The 16,928-nt window shown below is 45.1% G+C and overlaps 1 protein-coding gene across 1 annotated transcript in view; it reads right to left on the reverse strand.

Moving 5' to 3' along the window:
• nrg3b (neuregulin 3b) overlaps window positions 1-7,319 on the reverse strand; it is a 432,471-nt gene extending 425,152 nt beyond the window's left edge. The window contains exon 1 of the mRNA XM_014157078.2: window positions 4,087-7,319. Coding sequence (XP_014012553.1) covers window positions 4,087-4,861 — 775 coding nt within the window. The 5' untranslated portion in view covers window positions 4,862-7,319. The remainder of the gene's footprint in view (window positions 1-4,086) is intronic.
• Window positions 7,320-16,928: the final 9,609 nt, after the last annotated feature.

Consider the following 16,928-nt stretch of genomic DNA (forward strand, 5'->3'; position numbering starts at 1 on the left):
CAAAGATAAAGGTGAGGGGAAGAAAATCAAGTGCTCTCAGATTACTATTCAGCCATAGTGTGAATGCCATTATGTTACATGAGTGCCTCCTTTCATGCCGTTTGAGGAGCTCATCTTTATACATATTTAGCCTGTTATGGCTAGGGGGCAGTATTTTCACGGCTGGATAAAAAACGTACCCGATTTAATCTGGTTACTACTCCTGCCCAGTAACTTGAATATGCATATAATTATTGACTTTGGATAGAAAATACCCTAAAGTTTCTAAAACTGTTTGAATGGTGTCTGTGAGTATAACAGAACTCATATGGCAGGCAAAAACCTGAGAAGATTTAATGCAGGAAGTGGCCTGTCTGACAAGGTGTCATTCTTCTTGTCTCTGTTTATTGAAGAGTGAGGATCTTAGCTGTCCCGTGACACTTCCTACGGCTGCCATAGGCTCTCAGAAGGCGGCAAAATGCTGAATCGTGGCTTTGCAGGCTCTGGCTGAAAAAAAGTCGCGTGTTTGGGTAGTGGCTGGTTACAGTACTGTGAGACTCAGGCTCGTGCCCGCGTCGACCGAAAGCTTTGTTTTCTTTCCTCTGTTTAGCTAAATGGACATTCCCGGTCGGAATATTATCGCTTTTTTACGAGAAAAATGGCATAAAAATGGATTTTAAACAGCGGTTGACATGCTTCAAAGTACGGTAATGTAATATTTAGATTTTTTTTGTCACGAATTGCGCCATGCGCACGACCCTGATTTACCATTTCGGATAGTGTCTGGGACGCACGAACAAAACGCCGCTATTCGGATATAACGATGGATTATTTTGGACCAAACCAACATTTGTTATTGAAGTAGCAGTCCTGGGAGTGCATTCTGACGAAGACAACAAAAGGTAATCAAACTTTTATAATAGTAAATCTGATATTGGTGAGTGCTAAACTTGCCGGGTGTCTAAATAGCTAGCCCGTGATGGCTGGGCTATGTACTTAGAATATTGCAAAATGTGCTTTCACCAAAAAGCTATTTTAAAATCGGACATATCGAGTGCATAGAGGAGTTCTGTATCTATAATTCTTAAAATAATTGTTATGCTTTTTGTGAACGTTTATCGTGAGTAATTTAGTAAATTGTTAGCAAATTCTCCGGAAGATTAAAGATGTATGCTAGTTCTGAACGTCACATGCTAATGTAAAAAGCTGTTTTTTGATATAAATATGAACTTGATTGAACAAAACATGCATGTATTGTATAACATAATGTCCTAGGTGTGTCATCTGATGAAGATCATCAAAGGTTAGTGCTGCATTTAGCTGTCTTCTGGGTTTTTGTGACATTATATGCTAGCTTGAAAAATGGGTGTCTGATTATTTCTGGCTTGGTACTCTGCTGACATAATCTAATGTTTTGCTTTCGCTGTAAAGCCTTTTTGAAATCGGACAGTGTGGTTAGATAAAGGAGAGTCTTATCTTTAAAATGCTGTAAAATAGTCATATGTTTGAAAAATTGAAGTTTTTGTATTCTGCGTTTAGGTAAACAGACAAAAGAAAAGAAAGCATTCGGTCGACTCGGGCACGCGCCTAACCCCATAGTACTCTGAGCGGCCACTTGCCAAAAGCGATAAAGTGTTTCAGCCAGAGCCTGCCTCGATATCCTTCAGCTTTTTCCCGGGCTCTGAGAGCCTATGGGAGCCGTAGGAAGTGTCACGTTATTGCAAAGATCCTCAGTCTTCAATAAAAAGAGCCAAGATAAAACACACCTTGTCAGACAGGCCACTTCCTGCATGGAATCTTCTCAGGTTTTGGCCTGCCATTTGAGTTCTGTTATACTCACAGACACCATTCAAACAGTTTTAGAAACTTTAGGGTGTTTTCTATCCAAAGCCAATAATTATATGCATATTCTAGTTACTGGGCAGGAGTAGTAACCAGATTAAATCGGGTGCGTTTTTTATCCGGCTGTGTCAATACTGCCCCCTAGCCCTAACAGGTTAATGAGTCCGACGCGAAGGATATACTGCTTCTCTGAGACCAGGCCCAAATCCCTGTCATTTGCGTGAATAAAAGACGGAAATACAGGGGGTGGAGATCGGGGTGACTTGTGAGAATTTGTCGGCGAGTGGGAAACCCGCCTCTACCATCCGTTCTATTGGCCAATGTGCAATCACTGGAGAATAAACTGCATGATCTCCATTCGAGACTATCCTACCAGTGGGACATTAAAAACTGTAATATCTTATGTTTCACTGAGTCGTGGCTGAATGACGACACATATAATATACAGATGGCTGGGTTTTCATTGCATCAGCAGGACAGAACAGCTATGTCTGGTAAGACGAGGGGTGCGGGTGTGTGTTTATTTGTCAATAACAGCTGGTGAGCGATGTCTAATATTAAAGAAGACTCAAGGTATTGCTCGCCTGAGGTAGAGTACCTTATGATAAGCTGTAGACCACACTATCTACCAATACAGTTTTCATCTATATTTTTCGTAGCGGTCTATTTACCACCACAAACCGATGCTGGCACTAAGACTGCACTCAACGAGCTGTATAAGGCCATAAGCAAACAAGAAAATGCTCATTCAGAAGCGGCGCTCTTGGTGGCCGGGGACTTTAATGCAGGCAAACTTACATCTGTTTTACCTCATTTCTACCAGCATGTCACATGTGCAACCAGAGGAAGACCACCTTTACTCCACACACAGATGCATACAAAGCTCTCCCTCGCCCTCCATTTGGCAAATCTGACAATAATTCTGTCCTCCTGATTTCTGCTTACAAGCAAAAACTAAAGCAGGAAGTACCAGTGACTCGTTCAATACGAAAGTGGTCCGATGACGCGGATGCTGCGCTACAGGACTGTTTTGCTAGCACAGACTGGAATATGTTCCGTGATTCTTCCAATGGCATTGAGGAGTATACCACCTCAGTCACCGGCTTCATCAATAAGTGCATTGACAACGTCGTCCCCACAGTGACCGTACATGCATATCCCAACCAGAAGCCATGGATTACAGGCAACATCCGTAGCGAGCTAAAGGCTAAAGCTGACACTTTTAATCCTATAACACTGACTCTGAGCAAGACAAAGGAGCTGATCGTGGGCTAAAGGAAAAGGAGGGCCAAACACGCCCCCATTCACATAGACAGGGCTGTAGTGGAGCAGTTTGAGAGTTTCAAGTTCCTTGGTGTCCACATAACCAACAAACTATCATGGTCCAAACACACCAAGACAGTCATGAAGAGGTCACGACAATGCCCTTTCTCCCTCAGGAGACTGAAAAGATTTTGCATGGGTCCCCAGATCCTCAAAAAGTTCTACAGCTGCACTATCAAGAGCATCGTGACCAGTTGTATCACTGCCTGGTATGGCAACTGCTCGGCATCTGACCGTAAGGTGCTACAGAGGGTAGTGTGTACGGCCCAGTACATCACTGGAGCCAAGCTTCCTGCCATACAGGATCTACATACTAGGTGGTGTCAGAGGAAGGTCCAAAAAATTGTCAAAGACTCCAGTCACCCAAGTCATAGACTGTTCTCTCAGATACTGCAAGGCAAGCACTCCCGGAGAACCAAGTCTAAGTCCAAAAGACTCCTGAGCAGCTTCTACCCCCAAGCCATAAGACTGCTGAATAATCAAATGGCCACCCGGACTATTTACATTGACACCACCCACTCCCCTCTTTGTTTTTACACAGCTAATCGCTGTTTATTATCTATGCATAGTCACTTTACCCCTACCTACATGTACAAATTACCTTGACTAACTTGTACCCCCGCACATTGATTCAACACCGGTACCCCCTGTATATAGCCTCATCATTGTTATTTTATTGTGTTACTTTTTTTAAACTTAGTTTATTTAGTAAAACAAATTTAAACTCTTTCTTGAACTGCATTGTTGATTAAGGGCTTGTAAGTAAGCATTTCACGGTAAGGTCTATTGAATTTGGCTTATGTGAAAAATAAAATTTCATTTGATTTGATTGGGCACCAGCTCTCCGATGCCATCAGCCAGATAGAACAAACGCTAGAGCTGTTGTGAACACTATTTCATTTGCACACAAACACACCCTCCCTTTTAGAAAAGCAGACTTACGTGTTCTGTAGCGGTGGTGAGGGCGTGTAGCGGGACCTTTCGCAGAGCGTCCAGGTTTCCAGTGCCCGGTGGGCTTGGCTGGGGGAGATGGTGGAAAAGTTGGTGGTAGCGCCTTGGTTGTGGTGTTGGCGGTAGAGGTTGTGCTAGTAGCTTTGGAGGTTGGACCGGCTCGTGAGTTCGGGGGGTCCTTATCCTTACGACCATTGGCTGTGCCGCTGACCCAAAGTACCGTGGTGCTGTGTGGGGTCACTTCTTTACCCCCGGGCGGGGGGAGTCGTGTGGTGCGGGTGGTGGTGCCAGTCACACGGGTGCCACTGCCAACCCAGTTGTGGAGGTGCGGGACCGAGTGGTTGGAGGGCAACCCAAATTGAGTTCTCGGGGCTGGGACCGTGCCGTCGGCCTCTAGAGAGGTGGTGGAGACAAACGCGGTGGCAGTGGTCTTTGTAGTCGTGGTCATAGTGTCTGGCCGCTTGGGTGGAGCGCTGGGTTCGGAGAGAAAGATGGGGTCCTGCCCTATGCCCTTGGCATCCACTAGGTCTGTGGGCACATAGTCTTGAACGGAACCCACTACAATCCATTTGAGCAGCATGAGACTAAGGCCCAGGCCCACGAAGCCCATCACTAAGGGCACTGCGCACAGCCAGGTCTGCTGCCGGTGCCACACCGCACAGGGCCCACAGCGAAGAGGCCCCGGGGCCCGAGGGGAGACCTGTTCGCCCCCGGGTTCTTCCAGGGTCATGGCCCCCAGAGTGCTTGCTACCGAGTGCTCACTCATCCTGCTGATGCCTTCAAAGGTCAGGGGTCAAACCGGGGCACCAATGACAAAAGGGCAGGAATGAGGGAGGGGATGGGGCAAGGAACCAATACTGGGCATCATACTAATTAATCCACACAAAATTCCTACATTTATACCCACACACACATGGACACAAGACAGCACCCACAGACACATACAAGTAATTACAAGCCAAGCAGCTCACACGGATGCACATGTAAGCAAATATACACTCCCTCTGGCGCCGAGCTAGCTAATTATACACACAAACAAACACAGACACACTCATACACACACAGGTTGGACATGGGCAGGTGAAAGTGCTGACCAGCGGGGCAAGCCTCGCTGTAGTTAGGTGGAAACGAAATGACGGTAAATCCCAAGATGCTTCACTCTCCCGTGAGAAAAAATGCATAAGAAAAAGGCAGGCAGGAGGGTATTGATCCACGGTGTGGCAAGCTTCAGACCAGAGCTGTACATCCTGTGTGTGTCTGTCAATGAGAAACAGGCCAGGCAGGGCAGCAACCCTTTTCTGCAGCTTTTTTTACTGTGTTTTTTATGCTCCAGTTCAGGGGCTTCCTCTTCAGTCTTCTTCCCTGTTTTGGGTCAGCCTCAGCTTCCCCTCACTCCCAGACAGCCCTGTGCAGCGGTGCTTTAGCGTTAGTAGCCGATGGTAATCTTACATGAAGAGAGCCAGTGAAACTGGATAGAGAGCGAGAGTGAGGGAGAGGATTTGTAGGGATGAGGCTGGCAGGGGGATGAAGGGGGGGGTTAAATCCAACTGATGTCCATCAAATGCCTTTCCCCTCAGATCTGCCGGACTGTCCGTCTTTCTCCAGCTGTCTGTCCACCGCTTGTCATTGTGGTAGAAAAATTAAAGCCATGGCTACTTGCTTGCTACCTCAGAACGCTACATTGGCGGCAGTGTTGAGAGCAGGAGTGCGAGCGACAGAAAGGGAGGGAGAGAAAGAGCAAGAGAGATGAAGAGGAGGAAGAAGGGAGGGAGGGAGTGCTGCTCTGAAAAACTGATGTGGCTGCTGTTGTTGTTAGCTGCAGACTGGGAGAAACACTCCACTGTGAGCAATGTGGGTTTCGCGGCACACAACCGGCGATTTCCTCCCTTCCACAGACTACAACCGGCGCTTTCCTCCCTTCCACGGACTGCAGGACTCCAGACTGACAAACAACTGCCCCATCCCTTCTCCGACACACTGCGTGCACCCGTGTAAGTGTGTGCGTGTGAGAACGATAGAGACCCCACTGCCTTCCCTATCACCGTCAAAGCTGAGAGCAAGAGAGAGAAAGAGAGAAGAGGCAGAGATCCTGGGAGAAAGCTCTGCAGCAGCAGAGACAAGGAGGCACTGCACAACACACTGTGCGGAGGAGAGAAGAGCTGCCACAGACACCCCAGGGAACAGAGAGAGGGGAGGAGGAGGAGAAGGGGGGGGCAGTGCGGCGCTACATCTCCCCACCGGGAGTGAGAGAAACAAACCAAACATTGGGCTCATAATTTATGGGCGGGATAAATCCTTCCTTCAAACCTGATTTTTCGGCTCACAGTCGATGAAACACTCATTTTACAGTTCCCATGACACCCCGATGCTAGGCAGATGCCTTATCTGCAGGGCTTTGCTGTTATTTCCCTGTGACTGACTGTCTTGCAGTCGAGGAAGGAAGCGTAAAAATGTAGGCGGGTGAATGCAGTAATAATAGGGGTTTACTCCAAGTCGTCAGAAAAGGGGTGTGTGTGTGTGTGTGAGAGAGTATGAAAGAAAGTGTGTGGCAGAGTAGAGAAACAAAGATGGAGAGAGAGAGAAAGATCAGCATGCAGAGCTTAAAGTTCGTAGAACACGTGTGACATTTTTATGTGTTCATATCTTCTCCAATCCCCCCACCTCCTAGTCTGGCGGAGTCTGGAAAGGCTGCTTGATGTTGTAGGCACGATGCGTTGATAATGAAGGGGGCTATGCTTTTTTACTAATTGGTTGTCCTCTGTCTCTCACTCAAACACCCACATGGTCACAGCCCATGAGTACTGCATTTTGGCCCTTGGTTCTGCAACCAAGCAATCACGTCCCACATTTTATCAACAAATTCAAACACCACTAATTTAAAGAAAACGGTTGATTTGTCTTGTATTTCAGTCAGACATTCCAACCTTTCTCTTACAGTCACATTACACTTATGAAAAAATAGAAAATGTAAATACATGACCAAAAGTATGTGGACACCTGCTCGTCGAACATCTCATTCCAAAATCATGAGTATTAATATGGAGTTGGTCCCCTCTTTGCTGCTATAACAGCCTCCACACTTCTGGGAAGGCTTTCCACTAGATGTTAGAACATTGCTGCAGGGACTTACATCCATTTAGCAACAAGAGAATTAGTGAGGTCCCAGGCCTTCCCCAAACTGTTGCCACAAAGTTGGAAGCACAGAATTGTTTAGAATGTCATTGTAGGCTGTAGTGTTAAGATTTCCCTTTACTGGAACTAAGGGGCCCGAACCATGAAAAACAACCCCAGACCATTACTCCTCCTCCACCAAACTTTAGAGTTGGTACTATGCATTGGGGCAGGTAGCGTTCTCCTTTCATCCGCCAAACCCAGATTTGTGTGTCGGACTGCCAGATGGTAAAGCGTGATTCATCACTACAGAGAACGTGTTTCCATTGCTCCAGAGTCCAATGGCGGCAAGATTTACACCACTCCAGCCAACGCTTGCCATTGAGCATGGTGATCTCAGGCTCGTGTGCAGCTGCTCGGCCATAAAAACCCATTTGATGAAGCTCCCGACGAACAGTTCTAATGCTGAAGTTGGGTGAGCCATTCTTACTAATCTACTGGAGAGCCAGTTTGGGTTTAAGTATAACTTCTTATAACTTTTGTATGACTGATGCTTTTAGTTGAAGCTTTAATTGGGATAGGGGGCAGTATTCGGAAATTCGGATGATTCGGTCGTGCCCACATTCGGACGTGCCCAAAGTAAACTGCCTGTTACTCAGGCACAGTAGCTAGGATTATGCAAATAATTGGTAGTATTGGATAGAAAACACTCTGAAGTTTCTAAAACTGTTATAATAATGTCTGTGAGTATAACAGAACTGATATGGCAGGCAATTTCTTTTTTTTTAGGTCACCACCCATTGAAATGGCTGTCTATGGGAAAATCAAAGGAATACCTCCCAGATTGCAGTTCCTAGGCTTCCACTAGATATCAACAGTCTTTAGAAAGGGTTTCAGGCTTGTTTTTTGAAAAATGAGCTAGAATTTGTACTTTTTCTAATTGGCTCTCATTTTGACTGTAGTATTGTGGCGCATGTGGATGAGGGCGCACACTTCGTTATTTATCTCCGGTAATCAACATACTATTCTCCGTCTTAAATTTTATCGTTTATTTACATATTAGGGTACCTGAGAATTGATTAGGAACATTGTTTGACTTGTTTGGACGAAGTTTATTGGTAACTTTTGGGATTCCTTTGTATGCATTTTGAACGAGGGAAACAGGTGGATTACTGAATCAAGCGCGCCAACTAAACTGACTTTTTTGGGATCTAAATAAGGACTTTATCGAACAAAACAACCATTTGTTATGTAGCTGGGACCCTTGGGATTGCAAACAGAGGAAGATCTTCAAAGGTAAGTGATTTATCTTATCGCTATTTCTGACTTTCGTGACGCCTCTGCTTGTTTGGAAAATGTTTTTAATGCTTGTGTACGCGGGGCGCTGTCCTCAGATAATCACATGGTATGCTTTTGCTGGAAAGCCTTTTTGAAATCTGACAAAGCGGCTGGATTAACAAGAAGTTAAGATTTTAAACGATGTAAGACACTTGTATTTTCATGAATGTGTAATATTACGAATTTTCCATTTAGAATTTCGCGCTCTACAATTTCACCGGATGTTGTCGAGATGGGGCGCTAGTGCCCCACCTATCCCAAAGAGGATAATGCTTTCAAATTTAATATTTTTAACCCCCCAAACTGATATTCATTATATAAATAAACACGTTTAATTTTCTCTGACTTGCCGTTCCAAATAAAGTTAAATATTTTTTTGCTCAAATAATTTATAAGACAAATCGTTCTGTATAGGCAGGGCCATAAGTAAATAGGTAAACTGGGATATGACTAACAAATTATTCAGGGTGATTTTTCAACAAATACACAGATATTTACCTATCATAGATCTTATGTATTTTTGCTAACTTTCTGTTGAAATTTGTTGTAGTAAGTTCCTTTGTTTCATTAGGGATAAGAATACCGAGTATGTCCACTTCACCATCAGACAATTTTATTGGTAAACTACACGGTAATGTAAAAGTATTTTTTAGCGATCCAATAAGTAATATGGTACACTTATCATAGTTCGGTTGTAATCCACAGAAGCCTTTAGGCCAGGGAAGACTCCATATATTTTTTAAATATATTATACTTGATCGTTCCCAAACAATTTCCTCCATTTATTTTTGTTCTGTGCCTCTATAACTTATTCTGTGCCTCTATGGTACAGTTTTTATTGCAATCCATCTGTACTGTTATTTATTTTATTTCCTTTGTTAAAATAAAAATAATATATATATGTTTTTGTTTTCAAGATGAGTATAGAATTGTATGACCACTGAAGGCACATTTTAAAAAGTGTCCCATGCAATACCCAGTCAACACGATGGGTTTGGGCCTATTCCGTTTGAGACTCTGGGGACTCGGCATCTACTCGGACTCAGGGGGCTTCATATGGGCGGAGCTCTTCCCGACTCCGGCAGAATCATATTACTCTGGGTTCTGGGTAACGGTACTCGGGACGAGTCCACTTCAGCATATCTGGCCCGATAAACTTTTGCAGAAGTAGGGCTGTTTGGAGTTTTAGGCTGGGTTTCTGTTCAGCACTTTGAGATATCAGCTGATGTAAGAAGGGCTATATAAATAAATTTGATTTGAGGTTTTTATTCGGCAGGTGATGGAAGAATAAAAAACCAAGTAATGTAATAATTTCACATTGAATTTGCTGGGTAATTTGCAAGCAAAAATGAGGCCCATTAGGCTATTAGATAGAGAAGGACACAAGAGAATCTATGCCATAAATGAATCAGATTTTTATACATATTTATTTGGAACCCCACTCACACTAATTCTATTAATTTCAGTCCTTCGGCCAATCCTGGCTTAATATAATGGCATTAGCGATTTTTAGGCGTATCCTGGTTGGCCACGTTAAATATAGGATGACTTGGGATACATGATTCACGAAAGACATCACATCTCAGTGTCATAGGCCTACCATAGAAAAATAGGCTACAGCCTATCTGTAATCGCCGATACACACTGACAAAATAGAGTGCCTTGCAAAAAAGTATTCATCCCCCTAGCGTTTTTCCTATTTTGTTGCTTTACAACCAGTAATTTAAATGGATTTTTATTTGGATTTCATGTAATGAACATACACAAAATAGTCCAATTTGGTGAAGTGAAATGAAAAAAAGAATTTGTTTCAAAAAATACAAAAAATACAAAAATAAACAGAAAAGTGGTATGTCTGGAACGCCGTTTGGGTCTTTGCGTGTCAAAAAGATACACGACAAATAACACCATTTGACATGTCAAATAAGCTTCTTTACCAATCAGGACCTGAATATGACTCCACGTCACATAATAATGTAACATGTTCATTCATTTTGTACGTAGTTATTACACATTGATTGCACTCTCACTCGTATTTCATATGTCACAATGATTCAGCGATACGTATGCTATGAGTCATAGATTTTGTCACTGATGATCATAATTGTCGTTTGGACTCCCAATTCTCAGGTGCTGATGAAAGACGATCACTCAACTTCTGTTCTTCCGAGGTAAAATTAGCTAGCTAATGACTGCCCAATTTCTCGAAAAAATTGTAAATCTACCATCTCTGATTGCACCAGACTGCTGCTCACGGACAGAAGAGACTTCAACCATCAATAGCCAGGTAACATTAACTTAATGTTAGCTAGCTAGCTAACATAGGTGTTGAGAGCGAGTGGTGTAACAGCTGCAAAAAAAAGTAACTACATAATGTTAGGGTTTAACCAACTATTTGTTTGCATAACCTATATAATATAACAAAGAAGCTATGCTATAATATTAAGTTTATACTCTATATGATAAGAGCATACCGCTGTGTGAGAGGAAGGGGCTCATGGGATGGTGAGTCATATGGAAAGAATGCAGATGCTGTGAATCAGGGATGTGGAAGAGCTTGTTAAAAGATAAGGGCAGGATATGGGTGAAATGTATATGCGGAGGGGTGTCGGGGTTTTAGAGAACTGGGCATTGTGCAGTCACAAGATAAATCGACTGCCAAAGATAATAACTACGCCCGGCAACAGGAGGCGTCTCGAGGTTGGGACCAACCTGCACGCCAACGATAGGATGAGTAAGTTTAAACCACGCTCATTCTCCCTCTGACAGGCCAGCATTGAGTGGGAACTATCTCTGTCAGAGTATTTAATGAAAAGCAAAGGATGTGAAACTCAGTTCTCTGTCTGCCCTGCGTGGTGACACAGCGACCCCGTATATACGAACATCATATTTACCATAAATATGTTTGCATTAATTAAAGTACAAAGAAATCAGAAGTTACTATGTGCTGACTATTTTGTTCTGATACCAGATTCGAATTGACGCAACCTAACAATAATATAATGCTAACGTTACCTAACTACCAACGGCGTTAGCTATTTAACGTTAGATCTGCCTGCCATTGATATTTAACTGAACTCAAGATAGCTAGCTAACGTTAATTATGGAATCTATAAAACGTTAACTAGTTACTGCTGTACAGTAACGTTAGCTAACTAGCGACGTCTGTATGAATAACCTTTTTTTTTTTACTACGTTTAGCTACGTTATTTAAAACTGCATCGCCTGTCAATGCATGGTTGTCTTCATAGGTCGGAGGCTCATAGTTGGCACAGTTTAGACAAGAGAACACTTAGGGGTTGTTAACTACATACAAATAAAATGTCACTGGACCAATCGGGTCTGCGATCTATTTTTCAGGCTAGAGACCATGTTGCGGAGCCTTCGGTGGGCAAGCGGTCATTTGATTGACGAAGAGATGGCCAGCAATCTAATTGCTGTTGCAGAGGAGTTCCTACAAGAGGCAAATGACATCCAACAACGGGAACCTTACGAAGATGGCAAGTTGTTACATTTGTATATGTCACGTCCTGACCCTAGTTAGATGCAATTTTCTATAGTAGAGTAGGTCAGGGCGTGACAGGGGGTGTTTTCTATTTCTATGTTTAAGTTCTAGTTTTTCTATTTCTATGTTGGGATTGTTTGGGTTGATCTCTAATTGGAGGCAGCTGATCCTCGTTGCCTCTGATTAGAGATCATATTTAAGTAGGGGTTTTTCTTCTTGGGTTTTGTGGTTAGTTGTTTTCTGTTTAGTGTATGTCACCTGATGGAACTGTTGTTGGTTGTTTTGTTCAAACATATATTCATTAAAAATAAATATGAGCACTCTACATGCTGCGCCTTGGTCCCCTTTATACGACCTGCGTTACAGTATAATTGTTTTTGTAAGGCATGAGTGGCAAAGGCTGAGATTGTATCATTTTACTTGTCCTGTGTTAAGTCTCCTGTGTCAAGTCAATCAATGAAAAAAACATTTAGTTGGCCTATAATGCTGTTCCTAAATTCTATATGGTGCTCTTATAGTCTTTTAACCTAAAGTTTTTAGGAGTGTATTTTGTAATTAATTATCTATTGTATTTTTTATTTCAGTAGCCTATCAAGCGCCTTTGGAGGGAAGGCAGTATCACATCACCAAGGAGCAGCTTGAGTTCCTCATAGATTATAATTTCACCATCAGACAAATGGCAGATGTTCTCAATGTGTCGCACTCTGTGGTCAAGCATAAGTTATCGTAATTGAATAAAGCAATTGTAACACAAGAGGGAGATCTCTACGTCCTCTCTAGATTTGATCACATTCCTGATTGATGTATTTTTTTCTGTTATTTTTGTATTTAGTCATTTTCAGCTTTTCAGGTCCTATTCACTGTTGTCAGACGCTTAGCTGGATGAGAGGATCAAAGAGCTGATATCAATAAAAACAGAATGGCGTCACTATAAGAGAAAACAAAGTAGGTGGAGGATTGGAGGATTGTTATCCATGGTGCTGTGGATGGTTACACTAGACTTGTTGTGTTTCTGAAGGCCTCTGACAACAACAGGAGTGCCACAGTCATGGAGTCATTTGAAGCAGCCATCACCAGCTACGGAGTACCATCCCGGGTGAGATGTGACCGGGTGGTGAAAACAACCGTATCTATGCCTTCATTGAGAAGTTCAGTGGTGGTGAGAGGGGAAGTTCCCTCAGGGGAAGGAGCATGGAGTCTCCAATGTTTACCATGACCTGTTCACCTTCTTGGAGACGGAGCAGATCATCGACATCAACAATGAGGTGCACCTGTGGGCACTGCACTTTGTGTTCCTGCCACGGGTGAACAGAGATCTTGCTGTGTTTGCCAGTCAGTGGAACCACCATGGGCTGAGGACTGAACAACGGCAGTCACCTCTGCAGTTGTTCTGTCTCGGGTTCCCTGGCAATGCAGAGGGCCAATCTGACAGCAGTAAGGGATTTGTTCGCCCCATATTCAACCACCATCAGCTCCTCCAACCACCACCTCAGCTCCTCCAACCACCACCTCAGCTCCTCCTCCAACCACCTCAGCTCCTCCTCCAACCACCACCACCTCAGCTCCTCCTCCAACCACCACCTCACAGCTCCTCCAACCACCACCTCAAGCTCCTCCAACCACCACCTCAGCTCCTCCTCCAACCACCACCTCAGCTCCTCCTCCAACCACCACCTCAGCCCCTCCTCCAACCACCACCACCTCAGCTCCTCCTCCAACCACCACCACCTCAGCTCCTCCTCCAACCACCACCTCAGCTCCTCCTCCAACCACCACCTCAGCTCCTCCTCCAACCACCACCTCAGCTCCTCCTCCAACCACCACCTCAGCTCCTCCTCCAACCACCACCTCAGCTCCTCCTCCAACCACCACCTCAGCTCCTCCTCCAACCACCACCTCAGCTCCTCCTCCAACCACCACCTCAGCTCCTCCTCCAACCACCACCCTCAGCTCCTCCAACCACCACCCTCAGCTCCTCCTCCAACCAGCACCTCAGCTCCTCCTCCAACCACCACCCTCAGCTCCTCCAACCACCACCTCAGCTCCTCCTCCAACCACCACCCTCAGCTCCTCCTCCAACCACCACCTCAGCTCCTCCTCCAACCAGCACCTCAGCTCCTCCAACCAGCACCTCAGCTCCTCCTCCAACCAGCACCTCAGCTCCTCCAACCACCACCCTCAGCTCCTCCAACCACCACCTCAGCTCCTCCTCCAACCACCACCTCAGCTCCTCCAACCACCACCTCAGCTCCTCCTCCAACCACCACCTCAGCTCCTCCTCCAACCACCACCTCAGCTCCTCCTCCAACCACCACCTCAGCTCCTCCAACCACCACCTCAGCTCTTTATTGGTCGGAATGGGTGATTGTACCACAAATCCAGTTCACCATCAGCAACACACAGATGGAACTGTTGCGGACAATAATTCCATTGGAAGGCCCCAGAGGCAGCCTGGGAGTTGACAATCTACAGAGGGTTGTGGCAGTTATATCTTCAGCGCCACTCGTTCCTACTCCAACCTGACTTACTACAGCCCTGATACTCCCCTACTGGGATGAGGGATTGGACGCTATATCTTCAGCGCCACTCGTTCCTTTGAATCAGTTCATTTTTATAATACTATTATACATGTTATAATACTAACATTCCCCCTCTTTCACACACTGTATGATTTGGTCTCTAGAAAGGTACGACAGACATCTTCAACTCTAAACGGATGGGGACCAGAGTTTAGACACAGGTGGCCTTAACTTTTGTTAAGTACTTCCCCATTCCAGTACGATTCTGTTTGGTCATGTTTGGAGAAAGTCAGGTACTGTTAAGATATACGGCCTATGGTTATTGTATACTGCTCAAAAAAATAAAGGGAACACTTAAACAACACATCCTAGATCTGAATGAAAGAAATAATCTTAAATACTTTTTTCTTTACATAGTTGAATGTGCTGACAACAAATCACACAAAAATAATCAATGGAAATCCAATTTATCAACCCATGGAGGTCTGGATTTGGAGTCACACTCAAAATTAAAGTGGAAAACCACACTACAGGCTGATCCAACTTTGATGTAATGTCCTTAAAACAAGTCAAAATGAGGCTCAGTAGTGTGTGTGGCCTCCACGTGCCTATATGACCTCCCTACAACGCCTGGGCATGCTCCTGTTGAGGTGGCGGATGGTCTCCTGAGGGATCTCCTCCCAGACCTGGACTAAAGCATCTGCCAACTCCTGGACAGTCTGTGGCGCAACGTGGCGTTGGTGGATGGAGCGAGACATGATGTCCCAGATGTGCTCAATTGGATTCAGGTCTGGGGAACGGGCATAGCATCAATGTTTTCCTCTAGCAGGAACTGCTGACACACTCCAGCCACATGAGGTCTTGCATTGTCTTGTATTAGGAGGAACCCAGGGCCAACCGCACCAGCATATGGTCTCACAAGGGGTCTGAGGATCTCATCTCGGTACCTAATGGCAGTCAGGCTACCTCTGGTGAGCACATGGAGGGCTGTGCGGCCCCCCAAAGAAATGCCACCCCACACCATGACTGACCCACCGCCAAACCGGTCATGCTGGAGGATGTTGCAGGCAGCAGAACGTTCTCCACGGCGTCTCCAGACTCTGTCACGTCTGTCACATGTGCTCAGTGTGAACCTGCTTTCATCTGTGAAGAGCACAGGGCTCCAGTGGCGAATTTGCCAATCTTGGTGTTCTCTGGCAAATGCCAAATGTCCTGCACGGTGTTGGGCTGTAAGCACAACCCCCACCTATGGACGTCGGGCCCTCATACCACCCTCATGGAGTCTGTTTCTGACCGTTTGAGCAGACACATGCACATTTGTGGCCTGCTGGAGGTCATTTTGCAGGGCTCTGGCAGTGCTTCTCCTGCTCCTCCTTGCACAAAGGCGGAGGTAGCGGTCCTGCTGCTGGGTTGTTGCCCTCCTACGACCTCCTCCACGTCTCCTGATGTACTGGCCTGTCTCCTGGTAGCGCCTCCATGCTCTGGACACTACGCTGACAGACACAGCAAACCTTCTTGCCACAGCTCGCATTGATGTGCCATCCTGGATGAGCTGCACTACCTGAGCCACTTGTGTGGGTTGTAGACTCCGTCTCATGCTACCACTAGAGTGAAAGCACCGCCAGCATTCAAAAGTGACAAAAACATCAGCCAGGAAGCATAGGAACTGAGAAGTGGTCTGTGGTCCCCACCTGCAGAACCACTCCTTTATTGGGGGTGTCTTGCTAATTGCCTATAATTTCCACCTGTTGTCTATTCCATTTGCACAACAGCATGTGTAATTTATTGTCAATCAGTGTTGCTTCCTAAGTGGACAGTTGTAAGTAGATAAATGCTTAAATATTGATGTGCAGTTACATTTTCAAACACTCAATTGCTACTGTAGTTTAATGCAACTAGATATCGTATCAATGTTTTTATGCAACACCGAAATGTGGGGAATTCACAATACCGGAGGTCATGAATTCCCTAAAGGCATTGTAGGTGCTATGAAGAGGGAGCCTTAGTATCACAGCACGTGTTTGCCTCTGGGTACTTTTTCTTCTGCTGCGCAGCGAGACGCCCTCGCGCTGTGTGGAGGAATTCGATGGTCGGGGTGTCCTCAAACCCAAGGGGTGGCACCACCATTGCCCCAGTAGCAAATCCAACACCATCGGCACTGTTAGAGGAGGACATTCTCCATCTGAGGAGTACACAGTAAAACCATTAAAGTACATATTTAAATCGCAAAATGGAATAATATGCAGTTACCGATAAACTGGAACAATTTACTATTTTACCTTGCACCTCAGCCAGCCAGTTGAACCAGTGGCAGATGGAGTCGCTCTCCAAACACCACCGGTTGCCGCCAGGTATGGAAT

The sequence above is a fragment of the Salmo salar genome, chromosome ssa19 (assembly GCF_905237065.1).
Source record: "Salmo salar chromosome ssa19, Ssal_v3.1, whole genome shotgun sequence".
Classification (NCBI taxonomy): Eukaryota; Metazoa; Chordata; class Actinopteri; order Salmoniformes; family Salmonidae; genus Salmo; species Salmo salar.